General features: G+C 39.7%; 1 protein-coding gene across 1 annotated transcript; it reads left to right on the top strand.

The window, feature by feature from the left end:
- Nucleotides 1-329: 329 nt before the first annotated feature.
- Nucleotides 330-15,497, top strand: gins3 (GINS complex subunit 3). The gene is made up of 3 exons (XM_046319496.1): nt 330-787; nt 7,549-7,782; nt 14,937-15,497. Exons 1-3 carry the CDS (start codon nt 617-619, stop codon nt 15,165-15,167), a joined length of 636 nt encoding a protein of 211 aa, XP_046175452.1. The 5' UTR covers nt 330-616; the 3' UTR covers nt 15,168-15,497.
- The last annotated feature ends 1,817 nt before the right edge of the window (nt 15,498-17,314 follow it).

The raw sequence follows: 17,314 nt of genomic DNA, 5'->3' as shown, positions 1-17,314 counted from the left end.
CCACCCCCACACAAACACACCCACAAACACCAACCTACAAGATAAATATTTTAACTGCTTCATACAAAGGCGACCTTGGGACCTCCACTGGCTAAATTAGTAATTGCAAATTACTAATCACTCACCATCACTTAAACTTGCATTGTTGTTGCAAAGAAATTACATGCCACCTCAGATAGACTGAACAGCATGGTTATCTTCAGACTGAATAACGTGTTTTCAGCGATACAGGTTAGAGTATTTTAGCCTATATGATCAGTGAAAAATATAGCTAGTCTGCTAATAATGCACGGAGATTTGAGTTTTTTTTAAGAACAAAGAAAAATAAGCATTAAGCATATGTCTTTCATGTGCACGTCTTTCATGTACTCTTCTCATAAGAACCAGTAATTATAGGCTAAATGTTCAGAAAGCTCTCTGTTTTATCCGATTGTTTTGACTGTCGAAAATCGATTGCTCTCGCCTGACTCAAAAGCGGACTGTTGCGCATGTCGGTTCATTTCGAAGTTTCGCGCCAAACCAGGGAAGCAAAGTGTAAACAGTCCCACACAGCAGAAGTTAGAGACCTCGCTAATAACTTGGCAGATATCTATTTTTGAACTACTGTGAGTTTTTAATGGAAACACATTCGTACCTTCCCGTGCCTCCCGGAGTGGGGATGGAAGAGAATTTCTTATCTCTTGATGACATTTTGCTTTCTCACGAGAGGCTACCCAGTCGGACAGAATGCACATTTCCCCGACTGGGATTCCTGGAGAAATCGAGTGACTCGCGAGACATTCAAGAGGTGAGTCGAACATGTGAAACAACGTAGAACGAAAAACCACATCTGATAATGTTACTGTGTAGCTATTAATCTCACCACCTGTGGCTGTTAGCTAGCTAACTAGTTATCGTTTTAGTTATCCACTTGGTATTCCTGCTGGTCATTCAGTCACCTCGTTCACTAGCCCTAGATCATGACCCAGTTCCATTACATTACATTACACAAGTCACTGGAGGAAAGCAACATTTAAAATACGTATTTTCTAGGCGTTTAAGTTCACTTCAATTTTGTTTCTGATTGAAAGCAAGAAAGGTATTTAATGTTTAAAATGCATATTTTACACGATGACTGTATGTTTGTTTTACTCCATGTGTAACTCTGTGTCGTTGTATCTGTCGAACTGCTTTGCTTTATCTTGGCCAGGTCGCAATTGTAAATGAGAACTTGTTCTCAACTTGCCTACCTGGTTAAATAAAGGTGAAATAAAAAAAATAAAAACGATGTTGAAAAGGCGTCTTTTCCGGACGTTGACAATTTTTTTTACTTCCGGAAGTTGAAATGTTTATTTTATGTTCTGAAAGAAAGTTGACAATTAGTCATTTATAGACCTTTGTTTGGGCCAAATAAGGCTCGTCCATACCGGACAAAATCTGAACCAAGCAGACGTGCACTGGTGATTTTAGCATGTAAATCTTGGTGGGGGAAAAAAAGTGGGAGATGCATGCCAGCAAAGCCACTACACAATACATTAATTGCACTATAACGGTGACAAACGGTGTCTACATAAAGCTGCAGTCCTAACTTCTTACCACTGCTACACCTGGCTATCAGCGGAGCCTTGTCTGCCGCTAAACAGTTAATTCAGCCTCATTTACTACCTTTAAAACAAAACAGCTGACTTGCTTAAACAAATGTGGTTTCTACAGACAATTTAGATGTACAAACTATGGCAGAAGGGGGCGATGAGCAGATAAAAGTCCATTTCGATTAAGACATTATTGAGCGAGCTAAGACTGAAGTAGTCAATTTTGAAATGTACAGCGACAGAATTCAGAACATGGGTCGTTCTTAGTGTATTCTCCCTATACAGCAAGTCAGAACCGTAGGATAAATACAGGGGGCATATAAGCAGACAATGAAAGCTCTTCCAAAATGTGTTGATTACATTTCTCTAAAACACATTATAGGCTACATGTGCACCACCAAATCAGAACAGTAGGTTGAAATTAAGAGGGGTAAATAGACAAAATTATTAGTGTAAGGCACATGGGATACTAACAGCTTACTACACAACATACTCCTAGTATTACTTTCATAGCTACAGTATAAATATCTCCCTGGCATATTACAGCATTTATGCAGCAGCATACAATACATTGTTGGACTCACCTTGTTGTGCTGTGCTCACTTGAATAGGAAGGTGGTGCGGCGGTCCTTCGTTGGCAAAATTTGTCATCAAAGTCTGTAATTCTCTGGATTTATAGTGCTTTCAAGACAACAGGAACTCTGGGGGGGAGGTTGAATCATGATGACGTCAGTGATCTTCAGCTCGTAGCTCTAGAAAGAGGCCCGAGTTTCGAATTTACAATTCCGAGTTGGATAAAAGTTCAAAACGTATTTTCCCAGTCGTAGCTCATTTTTCCTGAGTTCCCAGTTGTCTTAAAGCCAGATTTTTCAGTTCGGAGTTAGTTGTTTTGAGCGCTGCACAAATCATGCTTAATTGACAGCATGGCCAATGTTGAATATTTAAGATTAAGGGTCTCTTTTCCTAGTTTAAAATAATAGACTTTGGACCACACAGACACTCCACAGAATAGCATTGCTTTGCAATACTTGCATTTAGCCACACTGAATCCTTCCAAACCACTCATTGTTGAATTTGAGATTTCCTTGTGTAATGTGATTTCCATGTGTAATGTTTATGTCCAATGGCCGATGAGCACCTATACGTTTTATCTATAATTTATTTTCATTATTTTCCTTCATACAACAAGGATTACAAAGGATTTATCAGTAGATTGTCGACTTGATTCATGATGATTTTGAAAGTGTGATGTTGACATGATCAGTCAAATCAAAGCTACTGTACACGTAATGTGATTTGACTTCCTTTGATCTGTGGCTTATGACATTGAGCCTTCTTGGTTGGGCACTTCTAATGGAACTCTATGGCAGAAACCAAGGGGCTAGAATTTTCTATCTGTACCCTAGACTTGGCTGTGATGTGGTGTCCCCATGAGTGACAGAACACTGAGCCGATCACAGCACAACACTGTATTTTCTCCTGGCTTGCCCCACCACAGAAAGCACTGATCTAGGCTGAAACACCTGGATTTTTGAGCTGCCTTCCTCAAGAAAACAAGAGACCATGTTTATGTGGCTTTTTTAACTCAATTACATATATTTTTTTGCATTGTTTGCAAACTGATGTGACATGTATAAATGCCAAAATAGCATGCAAAAAGGATGGCCCGCCACTGCGTAAATGATTGGTTCAGCTACCCAACTTTATCAGGTGTTATCGCGAGCCTATTTGTAATGTGTTTACAACAGCGGGTAATACAGAAGTATTTTATTTAGTCAAAAATGGACAGATACAAACTTGAAACCACTAATGACAATGGGGTAAAACTCCTGGACAACAGTTGTGATTGTCCATTCCAAATGGTCCCTTTTACTTTGACCTGTCCCTGTTTTTAGGATTTGTTTGTTCACATGCCAGTGCATTTTTATTTTGGTTGAGCGCCATTTAGGTTAGGCTATTTGATCTAAGAAACCTGCATGATGTAAAAAGTGTCCTTCTCAAAATGTATGACAATGTAATATCTCCAGCCTGTAGGCTACAGAAAGGCCACAAACACTTTCTACAGTGGTTCCTCCTTTAAAAGTTGTGAGCTTGCACTGTGGGACTTAGAGGTACCCAGCTTCACGGCTTCATTGTTCCAGACCACCACAAGGGGGAGTTAGAGCACTCATTGTGTATTTGGGTTCCAAGGTTTTTATATGACCAATCATATCGAGTGGTTCCAATGACGAATTTTGACGCAAGCCACCCTTGCCTTGTGGCATCCTTCAACAAAGAGGGCTGACAAAACATTATTGTGGAACCAGATGTAAGTTGTTCTAACGCGGGGGAATAAACGACTTGTGTAGAATGTAAACCTCGATGCTGTCAACTGTGTTTTATGTCTGCGTAGCGTAATGGAAAAAATAAAAACTTCTGGCCTAGTGATCGATGACTAACGAGCTCGCTGCCCAGGCTTGCATAATTACAAAGAGGAGATTCTCCTGATTTAAGATGGTGCCAGTGAAACAGTTTTGCTTCCGTCCCTCTCCTCGCCCCTACCTGGGCTCAAACCAGGGACCCCCTGTACACACAGACAACAGCCACCCTCGAAGCATCGTGACCCATCGCTCCACAAAAGCCACGGCCCATGCAGAGCAAGAGGAACAACTACTTCAAGGTCTCAGTGAGTGACGTCCCCGATTTGAAATGCTATTAGCGCACACCTCGCTAACTAGCTAGCCATTTCACACCGGTAAACCCGACTTGAAATAAAATCGAAATATACACATTGCGATATTGTTTCCAGCAGCACATTTCCAGTCACCAACGCTCTGGTAAACACGAAAAATGCCTTACCAGCTCTGCTAGGGTGAGTAAAATGGTCAGAGTAGTCTCATTTGTGTCTGGGCGTAGCTAGCCAACGTTAGCTTGGGTGCTTGACTGCTGTTTTTATAAGGCCGGAACGCTCAAATCAACCCTACTCCTCGGCCCGAAGGTCCAGTGTGTGCTCTGAGTGACATGGTCTGAATTTACAAACAATTTTTCTCTGAATGGAAACACCATGATATTAATCAAATTATGCCACATTTCTTCAAATCAATCCTATATACTATGTTATTACAAAAAAGGTTTTAAATTCTCTGGCATGCCAGTACGGAATACTATCAAATGCTTCTCAAAGATGCCCTCTGGTGGTCAAACTAACAACTAACTTGCAGTAACTGAAGAAATGGCTGAGAATTCAATGACCTGCCACAGAATGCTGCAGCAGCACACAGGGTGTGCCGCAGTGTGACGCAACTTTTAGAGGAACCACTGTACCATGTCCTACATCTGCTGTATGATATTTATTTTTATTTGGTGGAGCGCTGCAGTAATGCGTCTCTCAAACAGCACCCCGAAGAGGTGCGCTGGGAATGGACAAGCAAAATATTTTGCGCCCCTACCTTAGACAAAATGTGAACTGCTTATCACAGGGTGGCATCATCCCGCACCTAAAAATTGTATTTATTACATTTTTATTTAACCTTTTATTTAAATAGGAAAGTCAGTTAAAAACAAATTATTATTTACAATGACGGCCTATCCCAGCCAACTCCTAACCCGGACGACATTGGGACTCCCAATCACGGCCGGTTGTAATACAGCATGGACTCGAACTAGGGTCTGTAGTGATGCCTCTAGTACTGAGATGCAGTGCCTTAGACCGCTGCGCCACTCGGAAGTCCATATGCCACTGGCTGAGAGAAATTGTCATTGTTTTTGGGCAGAATTCTGGGAGGTTTTGTGTTGTTGTTGGAGGTGAGTATTGGTCAGTTTAGTGCAGAAAATGCAGCCCTGATCGATCTGCCTAATCAGTGGGGTGGCCGTGGTGTTATGAAGGGGAGAGTTTTGTTAAGAGCACAGATAGTTATAAACATCTTTGCCGTGACGCTCAGTCTAAACATTAGCATGCATCGCTTGTGGTACGGTTTTGGAAGCATAAGGACCTTTCATATCGGTGAGAAATATTTATTTTAAAAAAAAATTAAAGGTTAAATTTATACGCCTTTTTTAAAAATGTTTATGCTGTGGATTGTTTCGAATCACAAGCTCGTGGGCCTATGCCTATTTAGGAAGCCCCACAATTTGGGCAACTGAGTGTGGCAATAGGCCTAGTTGATAATAACGTCGTAGTTTCTCAAAATCATTGTCAGGTGGGTTATTCATAAAAATCGGAAATAAAATGATCACTTTTAGATGTTTAAGTCAACTAATGCTGTATCACCAGCCCCTGCCATATGGACACATTGATACACCATGATCCATTGGTGGCTAAAGAAATGAGTACATGGAACTCGGCCCATTTTAATTCCTATTTTTATGATTAACCACTTGACAATGATTACTTAAACTACAGCTTTATTATTTAAATGAAAACCATTCCACAAAATATGCATATGAAAATCATAACTGGCACGCAGAATAGTAGAAATGGCCGGATAAATTGTAATCGGATATTGCCTATAGACTACTTTGAAGCAAGGTAAGCCATGCCTCATAACTACTCCAGCAGCAACCAGCTGAGGAGTTGCAGGAGAAATCCAGCTCAAAATAGGCTCTGTATGTTCTGCGTGTGTGATAGTCATCATGTATCTTATCCATCTAATTTAATTCCACTAAATTATGCAAATGAACCTATAGGCCGATAAGCATGATGGTCAAATGTATTTCCATCAATAAATAAAAAGCATTACTTTACAATGGGATTTTTTTTTATCCCAGTCATTTTGGCCGGTAACAGGATTTTTATTTTATTTTAAAAAAATTTATCGGATTTGTATTTTTTCTGACAAAAGCCGGCCATTGCCTGCTAATGGAAACCCTGTCAGGGATATGAGTCTAGCGAAGTTGTAAAGTATGTTTTACAGAAAAACATTTCATGCAATCTCATTGGCTTGTGGTGGCCTTGTTGTTTTAAGCAAGAGTTTTGGAAAATATTGCACTTTGAAGACGTGCATCCATAGACGCGATATAGCAAATTTGGTGCGAGTGGTTCTGGAGAAGATGTTTTAACATTATAAATTATCCAAAAATGTATCAAAAGCAAAAAAAAATAATGTTCTGGTATTTGGCAAGCGTGGTAAAGACTACAGAATTAGCTAATTCTAGGGCGACGTGTCCATTTTGTCCTGATGGTCTCAGTGGGCCCACAGCTTGAACCCCGGCATTGCTGCTTGCAGCTGTATTTCTCATTATTAATAGGAGACAAATATAAGCACCCACAAATTGTGTAGCTATAGACTCATATAATGTTATAAAGTAATGAGCCTTGTGCGTGGCCAAACTGAAATGCATTTTGGGGAGATGTTTGTTGTGACTATACAGTTTATTAGGTATACCATATGGTTCGCTCCTACAGACAGTGTGTCGTGGCTGTGGCTTGCTATATAAATCAGGCAGACAGGCGCCGATGCAATTCAGTTACTGTTCGATTGAATGTTAGAATGGGCAAAACAAGTGACCTAATCCAGTGGTTCTCAATCCTCTCCTTGGGGACCCCCAGCCATTTAATCTATTCCAGAGCTAGCACACCTTTTTCAACTTGTCAACTAATGATCAATCTCTTGATCAATCCCTTGACTATGTGAATCAGGTGAGCTAGTTGAGGGTTACTACAAAATTGTGAAACATCTGAGGGTGCCCGAGAAGAGGTTAGAGTACCAATGACCTGAGTGACTTTGAGCGTAAGCAGCATGACTCCATGGCCACATCATGCCTGGTGTCAACGGTACAGGCTGGTGGTGTAATGCTGTGGGGATTGTTTTCCTGGCACATGTTAGGTCTATTGATACCAATTGAGCAATGTGCCCATGCCCCAAAGAATTCAGTCTGCTCTGGAGGCAAAGTGGGTCCGGCCCGGTACTTGATGGGTGTGCCTAATAAGGGTATATATCTAGCTAGCGGTGTTATTTTTGATCCATCACCAAAATAATATTTTTCTCCGGTCTTCCAGGGTACGAAGATGGAGATGCCCCTGTTCCTGGCAAAGGGCTTGTATGAGAGGAAGAGGCGTGTTGTCTCAGTGGAGCTGCCTAAGGTCTACAAAGAGGGCTGGAGGACTGTGTTCAACGCAGACCCCACTGTAGTTGACCTTCACAAGATGGGACCCTATTACTATGGCCTCGGCTCCCAGTTGCTGCACTTTGACAGCCCTGAGAATCCGGAGATTGCCCAGGCAGTACTTCAGGTGAGTACAGCACACAAACAGTGATATCAGAGGGTATAAATATCTCACTGCTCACTCCACTACCCCCCCCCCCCCCCCCCCAGAAACTGTGCACATCCCAACTAACGTTCCTTGTTTTATTAGTCTGCTGTTGATACAGTCCCAAAATGTTTGCCATTTCAGCAATCAAGTTTTCAAGATATAGAACTTTCTAAATATAGAAACTGTCACAGTATGATGCGTTTTGCATGAATCGAGTTTTCCTTCCATATCAATCATGGGGTGATATCGTACTATCACTCTTTTAACATCATCATTGATTTCATATAAGGGAGAAGTGTATAGAGAATTATAGAAACCGATTCTGGGGAAAAGGTTTTTGAAGACTACAATTTTAAACATACTGGCCCTGTGCAGAAACCCAACTCCTGCCTCATTGGTGCTACTACCATAGCAAAATTATTTCTCACTGATCTTTATCTATTTGTACTAGAGGTCGACCGATTGTGATTTTTCAACGCCGATGACGATTATTGGAGGACCAAAAAAAGCCGATAGCGACTAATCGGCCGATTTTAAAAATAAATAAATAATAGTAAATATTTATATTTTTTTTTTGTAATAATGAAAATTACAACAATACTGAATGAACACTTATTTGAACCTATAATACATCAATAAAATCAATTTAGCCTCAAATAAATAATGAAACATGTTCAATTTGGTTGAAATAATGCAAAAACAAAGTGTTGGAGACGAAAGTAAAAGTGCAATATGTGCCATGTAAGAAAGCTAACGTTTAAGTTCCTTGCCCAGAACACATGAAAGCTGGTGGTTCCTTTTAACATGAGTCTTCAATATTCCCAGGTAAGACGTTTTAGGTTGTAGGAATTATATTTCTCTCCTATACGATTTTGTATTTCATATACCTTTGACTATTGGATGTTCTTTAGAATTGCCGGTGTGACAAGATAGCTTCCGTCCCTCTCCTTTCTCCTACCTGGGCTTGAACCAGGAACACATCGACAACAGCCACCCTCGAAGCAGCGTTACCCATGCAGAGCAAGCGTTTTGAAACGCTATTAGCACGCACCCTGCTAACAAGCTAGCCATTTCACATCGTTTACACCAGCCTAATCTCGGGAGTTGATACGCTTGAAGTCATAAACAGCTGCTGGCAAACGCACAAAAGTGCTGTTTGAATGAATGCTTACGAGCCTGCTGCTGCTTACCATCGCTCAGTCAGACTGCTCTATCATATCATAGACTTAGTTATAACATGATAACACACAGAAATACGAGCCTTGGGTTATTAATATGGTCAAATCCCGAAACCATCATCTCGAAAACAAGACGTTTATTCTTTCAGTGAATTACGGAACCGTTCCGTATTTTATCTACCGGGTGGCATCCATAAGTCTAAATATTCCTGTTACATTGCACAACCTTCAATATTATTTCATAATTACGTAAAATTCTGGCAAATTAGTCGGCCCAAACTGTTGCATATACACTGACTCTGCGTGCAATGAACGCAAGAGAAGTGACACAATTTCACCTGGTTAATATTGCCTGCTAACATTTTAATTTATTTTAGCCAAATATGCAGGTTTAAAAATACACTGCTCAAAAAAATAAAGGGAACACTTAAACAACACAATGTAACTCCAAGTCAATCACACTTCTGTGAAATCAAACTGTCCACTTAGGAAGCAACACTGATTGACAATAAATGTCACATGCTGTTGTGCAAATGGAATATACAACAGGTGGAAATTATAGGCAATTAGCAAGACACCCCCAATAAAGGAGTGGTTCAGCAGGTGGTAACCGTAACCACAGACCATTTCTCAGTTCCTATGCTTCCTGGCTGATGTTTTGGTCACTTTTGAATGCTGGCGGTGCTTTCACTCTAGTGGTAGCATGAGACTGAGTCTACAACCCACACAAGTGGCTCAGGTAGTGCAGCTCATCCAGGATGGGACATCAATGCGAGCTGTGGCAAGAAGGTTTGCTGTGTCTGTCAGCGTAGTGTCCAGAGCATGGAGGCGATACCAGGAGACAGGCCAGTACATCAGGAGACGTGGAGGAGGCCGTAGGAGGGCAACAACCCAGCAGCAGGACCGCTACCTCCGCCTTTGTGCAAGGAGGAGCAGGAGGAGCACTGCCAGAGCCCTGCAAAATTACCCCCAGCAGGCCACGGATGTGCATGTGTCTGCTTAAACGGTCAGAAACGGACTCCATGAGGGTGGTATGAAGGCCCGACGTCCACAGGTGGGGGTTGTGCTTACAGCCCAACACTGTGCAGGACACTGTTTGGCATTTGCCAGAGAACACCAAGATTGGTAAATTCACCACTGGTGCCCTGTTCTCTTCACAGATGAAAGCAGGTTCACACTGAGCACATGTGACAGATGTGACAGTCTGGAGACACCGTGGAGAACGCTCTGCTGCCTGCAACATCCTCCAGCATGACCGGTTTGGCGGCGGGTCAGTCATGGTGTGGGGTGGCATTTCTTTGGGGGGCAGCACAGCCCTCCATGTGCTCGCCAGAGGTAGCCTGACTGTCATTAGGTACCGAGATGAGATCCTCAGACCCCTTGTGAGACCATATGCTGGTGCGGTTGGGCCTGGGTTCCTCCTAATGCAAGACAATGCTAGACCTCATGTGGCTGGAGTGCGTCAGCAGTTCCTGCAAGAGGAAGGCATTGATGTTTATGGTTAGGTACACATTGGAGCAACGATACGCACCACATCGATTATATGCAAAGCAGGACACGCTAGATAAACTAGTAATATCATCAACCATGTGTAGTTAACTCGTGATTATGATTGATTTTTATAAGATAAGTTTAATGCTAGCTAGTAACTTACCTTGGCTTACTGCGTTCGCGTAACAGGCAGTCTCCTCGTGTAGTGCAATGTAATCAGGTGGTTAGAGCGTTGGACTAGTTAACTGTAAGGTTGCAAGATGGAATCCCCTGAGCTGACAAGGTAAAAATCTGTCATTCTGCCCCTGAACGAGGCAGTTAACCCACCGTTCCTAGGCCATCATTGAAAATAAGAATGTGTTCTTAACTGACTTGCCTAGTTAAATAAAGATTAAATAAAGGTGTAAAAATAAAAAAACGTCCAAATCGGTGTCCAAAAATACAGATTTCCGATTGTTTTGAAAACTTGAAATCGGCCCCAATTAATCGGCCATTCCGATTAATCGGACGACCTCTAATTTGTACCCTTTTAGTTGTATAATATCACTAGAAAGTTTATGATTGAGTCACCACCCAGGTCAAATGGTTGAACACGCTGACAAACCCATTCAGTGTTATGTCCCATAGTCAGCCACTAGGTGGTGCTATGTGATCGAATTGTCATTGACTAAAAGGCTGCGTAGTGTTGTTTTGTTGCTGGGCAGACTGACAAATCACATCAGTCATCTTTGAAAAACAATGACTTCAAGTGATTCCAACAGGATTATTATTTGTCTCTCTGCATCCACAAAGGATGACTGAGTTTCATCAAATGTTTTTATTCACCTCTTCTATCTCCTTCATGTATGTATACTGGTTGTGTGTATTTTTACATTTACATTTAAGTCATTTAGCAGACGCTCTTATCCAGAGTGACTTACAAATTGGTGCATTCACCTTATGACATCCAGTGGGACAGTCACTTTGGTGGTGTTTATATTGACCTCCCTCTTTATTCACCTCTTGTATTTTCTTGAGCTCTCGGTATGCTTGTGTGTATTTCTCGTTGCTTGGGTTGATGTGAAACATATTCTCATGTCTTATCCCAATGATGCTTGTAAACTCTGTATTGCTGATTCTATGTAATTGGCAATTGAGAGGCTTTGAAGCCACCAGTCAGCCATATTTGCACACTCCAGTAGGAGCTGTCCTCCCATAGGAATCAATGGAATTCTACAGTATTTCAATGAATTGTTTCAAGGACAGAATGACATGTATTCACATTTTTTGCAGTGGGGAGAGTAACATTAGTCATCCATTTTTTATATATATTTATTTATATATTTATTTACATATATATTTGTATTTATATATATATATATATTTTTTATATATATATATTTTTTTATATATATATTTTTTATATATATATTTTTATATATATATATATTTTTATATATATATATTTTTTATATATATATATATATTTATAAATATATATATATATATTTATAAATATAAATATATATATATATATTTATAAATATATATTTATAAATATATATTTATATATATATTATATTTATATAATATATTTATATATTTATATATATATATATTTATATTTATTTATATATATATATTTATATATATTTATATATATATATTTATAAATATATATATATATTTATAAATATATATATATATTTATATATATATTTATATTTATTTATATTATATTTATATATATATTTATTTATTTATAAATATATATTATATTTATATATATTTATAAATATATATTTATTTATATATATTTATAAATATATATATATATATATATATATATATATATATATATATAAAAGGATGTGTGTGTTATTTTTTAGCTCATGTAATTTTTAAAGTATGCATTTAAATGTGCAATAGTCTCCCGATTGGCGCAGCGGTCAAAGGCACTGCAGTGCTAGAGACGTCACTACAGACTACAGACTGTTTGGCCGGCCGGGATGTCCTTGTCCCATCGTGCTCTAACGACTGCTTGTGGCGGGCCGGGCGCATGCACGCTGACTTCGGTCGCCAGTTGTACGGTGTTTCTTCCGACACACTGGTGCGGCTGCCTTCCGAGTTAAGCGAGCAATGTGTCAAGAAGCAGTGCGGCTTGGCAGGGTCGTATTTTGGAGGAAGCATGGCTCGCGACCTTTGCCTCTCCCAAGTCTGTATGGGACTTGCAGTGATGGGGCAAGACCGTAACTACCACTTGGATATCACAAAAAAGGGTTAAAAAGTACAACAAATAAAGGTACAATTTGAAAAAAATCACGTCGCCATTTCCTGGTTGCTAAAATTTTAACAGTTTGCCCAATTTTAGTTTGACAAAACAAGCATAGAGAACCATTGTACCATCTAAACCACTGTTAAATGTCTTTTCATTAACCAAACCTATTGTATTTTCAGTTTGAAGCTGGTGTACAAAACCGAAAGTAAAAGATGTAACATAAGAACGGGAAGCATAGAAATGGCAAAAATAGAACAGATTTAATTCATCTTAGACTTGCTTTCAATGACATATCTATAACTTAAATTTCTATGTGAATATTGTCCAGGTGTCCAAAATGTTACATATTGAAGCTTTAAGATGTCTAATAGAATACATGTGGCAACAATTAATATAGACATTGATAAATGCATTTCTGTAGCTGTATTTATTTTATTTATTTTTTACAATAGAGGGTGAGTGCCAAGATGGAGTCACTGCTTCAACACAGCTCCTGTGTGTGTGTGTTACTACCTCCGTTCAAAAGTTTGGAGTCACTTAGAAATGTATTTATTTTTTTAATGAAAATAAGAAAAAATGTGTCCATTTTTAAAATGGCATTAAATTGATCAGAAATACAGTGTACACATTGTTACTTTTGTTAATGACTATTATTATGGAATATCTACATAGGCCCATTATGAACAACCATCACTCCTGTGTTCCAATGGCACGTTGTGTTTGCTAATCCAAGTTTATCATTTTAAAAGGGTAATTGATCAGTAGAAAACCCTTTTGCAATTGTGTTAGCACAGCTGAAAACTGTTCTGATTTAAAGAAGCAATAAAACTGGCCTTCTTTAGACTAATTGAGTATCTGGGGCCAGTTGAGGACTTGTGAGGTGTCTGTTTATCAAACTAGACACTAATGTACTTGTCCTCTTGCTCAGTTGTGCACCGGGGCTCACACTCTTTCTATTCTAGTTAGAACCAGTTTGCGCTGTTATGTGAAGAGAGTAGTACACAGCGTTGTACGAGATCTTCAGTTTCTTGGCAATTCCTCGCATGGAATAGACTGACGAGTATCAGAAGAAAGGTCTTTGATTCTGCCATTTTGAGCCTGTAATTGAACCCACAAATGCTGATTCTCCAGATACTCAACTCGTCTGAAGAAGGCCAGTTTTATTGCTTCTTTAACCACAACAACAGTTTTCAGCTGTGCTAACATAATTGCAAAAGGGTTTTCTAATGATCAATTAGCCTTTTAAAATTGTAAACTTGGATGAGCTAACACAACGTGCCATTGCAACACAGTGATGGTTGCTGATAATGGGCCTTTGTAGATATTCCATAAAAAATCAGTCGTTTCCAGCTACAATAGTAATTTACAACATTAACAATGTCTACACTGTATTTCTGGTAAATGTTATTCTATTTTAACGGACCAAAAAAACATGTTCTTTCAAAAACAAGGACATTTCTCAGTGACCCCAAACTTTTGAACGGTAGTGTACACTGAACAAAAATATAGAAATGCGATATGTAAAGTGTTTCATGAGCTGAAATAACAGATCTCAGAAATGTCCCATATGCACAAAAAGCTTGTTTCTCTCAACTTTTGTGCACAAATTTGTTTACGTCCCAGTTAGATAGCATTTTAGCATTTGTCAACATAATCCATCCACCTGACAGGTGTGGCATATCAAAAAGCTGATTAAACAGCATGATCATTACACAGGTGCACCCTGTGTTTGGGGACAGTAACAGGCCAATCTAAAATGCCACAGATGTCTCAACTTTTGAGGTGGTGTACAATTGTCAGGAATGTCCACCAGAGCTGTTGCCAGAGAATTCAATGTTGATTTCTCTACCATAAGCCACCTCCGTCTTTTTAGAGAATTTGGCGGTACGTCCAACTGGCGTTACAACCGCAGACCACTTGTAACCACTCAAGCCCAGGACCTCCACATCCGGCTTCTTCACCTGTGGGATCGTCTGAGGGGAGGGGAGTGTTTTTGTCTAATAACGCCTTTCTGTGGGGAAAAACACATTTATTGGCTGCGCCGCTGCCCAGTCATGTGAAATCCTATAGATTAGGGCCTAAAATAATTTATTTCAATTGAATTATTTTTTTATATGAACTATAACTCAGTAAAATCTTTGACATTTTGTATGTTGCCTTTTATTTTTGTTCAGTATAAATCATTGGCTTAACCTCTTCACCTCCAGACATTCATTGGTCGTTTCCGCCGGACCATGGATTCCTCACAGAATGCCTACAACGAAGACACATCAGCCCTGGTGGAGCGCTTGGATTACCTGGAGAGGGCACTGTTTCGGGCAGGGCAGAGCGGCCTCAACAGCTTCCAGAACTGGGAGAGGGGCCGCGCATCAACGATCACTGCCTCTAGCTTGGTGCTCAACTACCGCAAGAGGAAGATCACTGATCTGCAGCCCTGAGGGACATCTCCAAAGATGCATCCCAAATGGCACCATATTCCCTATACAGTGCACTACTTCGGCCCTGGTCAAAAGTAGTGCAGTATAAAGGGAATATGGTGCCATTTGGAACTCAAAGCAACAGGCCAGAAGAGAAATGACTGAGTTGGAAGGAGAGTAGTGGAGGTGTGTGTGTCATAAAAGATAGAAAACTGATTCCCACATGAAACTTAGCTGAGGTTTGCTTTTATGTTATGGTGTAATCTTGTGTTTTATTTTGAGATCTTTATACACATTCTGTACACATGTTTTTCAAAGACTTTGTAAATAATAAAAAAAATATCTGCTTTACGTAATGTATGTTTGAATGTTTATAAAATTAAAGCTACCGTAGTCTTTAAATTGGATGTCATCCTTAAAGTAAGACATGTTGCAGTTTAACAGGAATGTTTTTTTTAAAAGTAGTTGCCTTATTTTGCCAACGCATGTGGCCATGCATTTCATCAGGGAAGATAAGGCAAAAAACAACTTTTAAATGGTTGTGTAAGGATTAACAGGAATGTATTACCATATTATCTAGCTCTGCATGCATAATGAATGTAACCTACCCTTTCTTCATAAATGTCATTATTACAACAACAACTTAATGAATATATGCCAGAACTGATTTACCGCACATCTATTTAGTCTGTTTGAAAACCATCTACAGTACATCATCATATGCTGTGTTCATAACCAAGTGGGAAGGTGGTATTTATCACACGACTGGGGAAAATCCACTGGAACGCCCCACCAACGGGTAATTATTTAACTAGGCAAGTCTTTTAAGAACAAATTCTTATTTACAATGATGGCCTACCAAAAGGCCTCCTATGGGTGCTGGGTTTAAAAATATAGGACAAAACAAACATCATGACAGGAAAATAATTACTAGTGGGAAACGATCATCCCTGAGCTCAAGCGTCTTCCACACGCTAAGTAAATGACATCTAACAGCGTTTTTGTTAGTTAAATGCAAAAACATTTTTTAATAAGAAGCAATCTATTCATTTGGTTTTTAAACACTTGAATTTGTTTCCAAACATGATAGCTGTACTTTTAGTTTATGGTGGACGCAGTTTGTTGGCCATTAGCTGATCAGCGTTTCTCAACGAGTTCAAAGCACATGAATATATCCAACTGGTATTTATGACTTCACAACTAGTAACAATGTTAGTCTACAGAGGAGTAGCTTGGATCTCTGCACATAGAGAATGATGAAGGATTCTTATCTGTCCCATTATGTCATCTGAGCACACGGGCAGAGCCATTGAGGCCATCTCCATTTTGAAGTAGTCCATGTTCCTCTACTACTTCTATGAGCGGGTAAACGGGCTGAAAAGGCGCATTCTGCCATCTGGAATGTGTTCATTGGCTGATCCCTCTTGATGACCTGGATGGAATTATGTGATCATGCTCAAACAGGCTTTTGGTCACTGGACTCCTATCTATTGATCTGCCATAGAGCCCGTAGTCATAACAGCACAGAGAGTTGTTGATGCTGCTGCATTAGCTACGCATTGGTTGTTAGGGCACTTCATCTTTACAATGAAACTGCCGTAAGGCATGACCCAGTTAAAAGTACATCTAATTTGTACTCTTGTCAGCATCAAAGTTTCAGCCTGTGAACATTTTAATCCACAGGGAATGATTCTTGACTCAAAATGTGAATTGGCTAAAAAATGTCATCTCAATTTGTTTAACCTGAAATGTGGTTTGCATAATGTAATCCTCTGTTTACAGTACATATTCATGTGGTGCAGTGTCTGCATAATAATGACTGCAGTGACGGGGAGCTCTCAGGAGATGTGTTATGGCCAGCTGACTGCGCAGGGTTACAACGTCAAGTTTTGAATGGTTTATTTTTGCAAAAGTGTTAATGTGTGATACATAAACGTGAGTGCGTTGGCCTTGTGCTGCTGCTGTCACTCATTGGACTTGTCTTTGTCGCAGCACTGCCTGTTCCCCAGAGGTGACATTCACACACGTCACGTGCATTTATTGTGTGTGAGAGATGATCAAAAGCTCTATCTGCGTCAAAATGCACACGGGCAAGTCTCGGTGTGCAAACCTCCGCACTTCACACACAAATAAAAGACCTGTAGGAAGCTTTCTAAAGAGAACAAGTA

Source organism: Oncorhynchus gorbuscha, linkage group LG01, assembly GCF_021184085.1.
Source record: "Oncorhynchus gorbuscha isolate QuinsamMale2020 ecotype Even-year linkage group LG01, OgorEven_v1.0, whole genome shotgun sequence".
NCBI classification, from domain to species: domain Eukaryota; kingdom Metazoa; phylum Chordata; class Actinopteri; order Salmoniformes; family Salmonidae; genus Oncorhynchus; species Oncorhynchus gorbuscha.
Note: the sequence above shows the minus strand (reverse complement) of the source record. Positions and strands in the feature narration are given on the sequence as shown.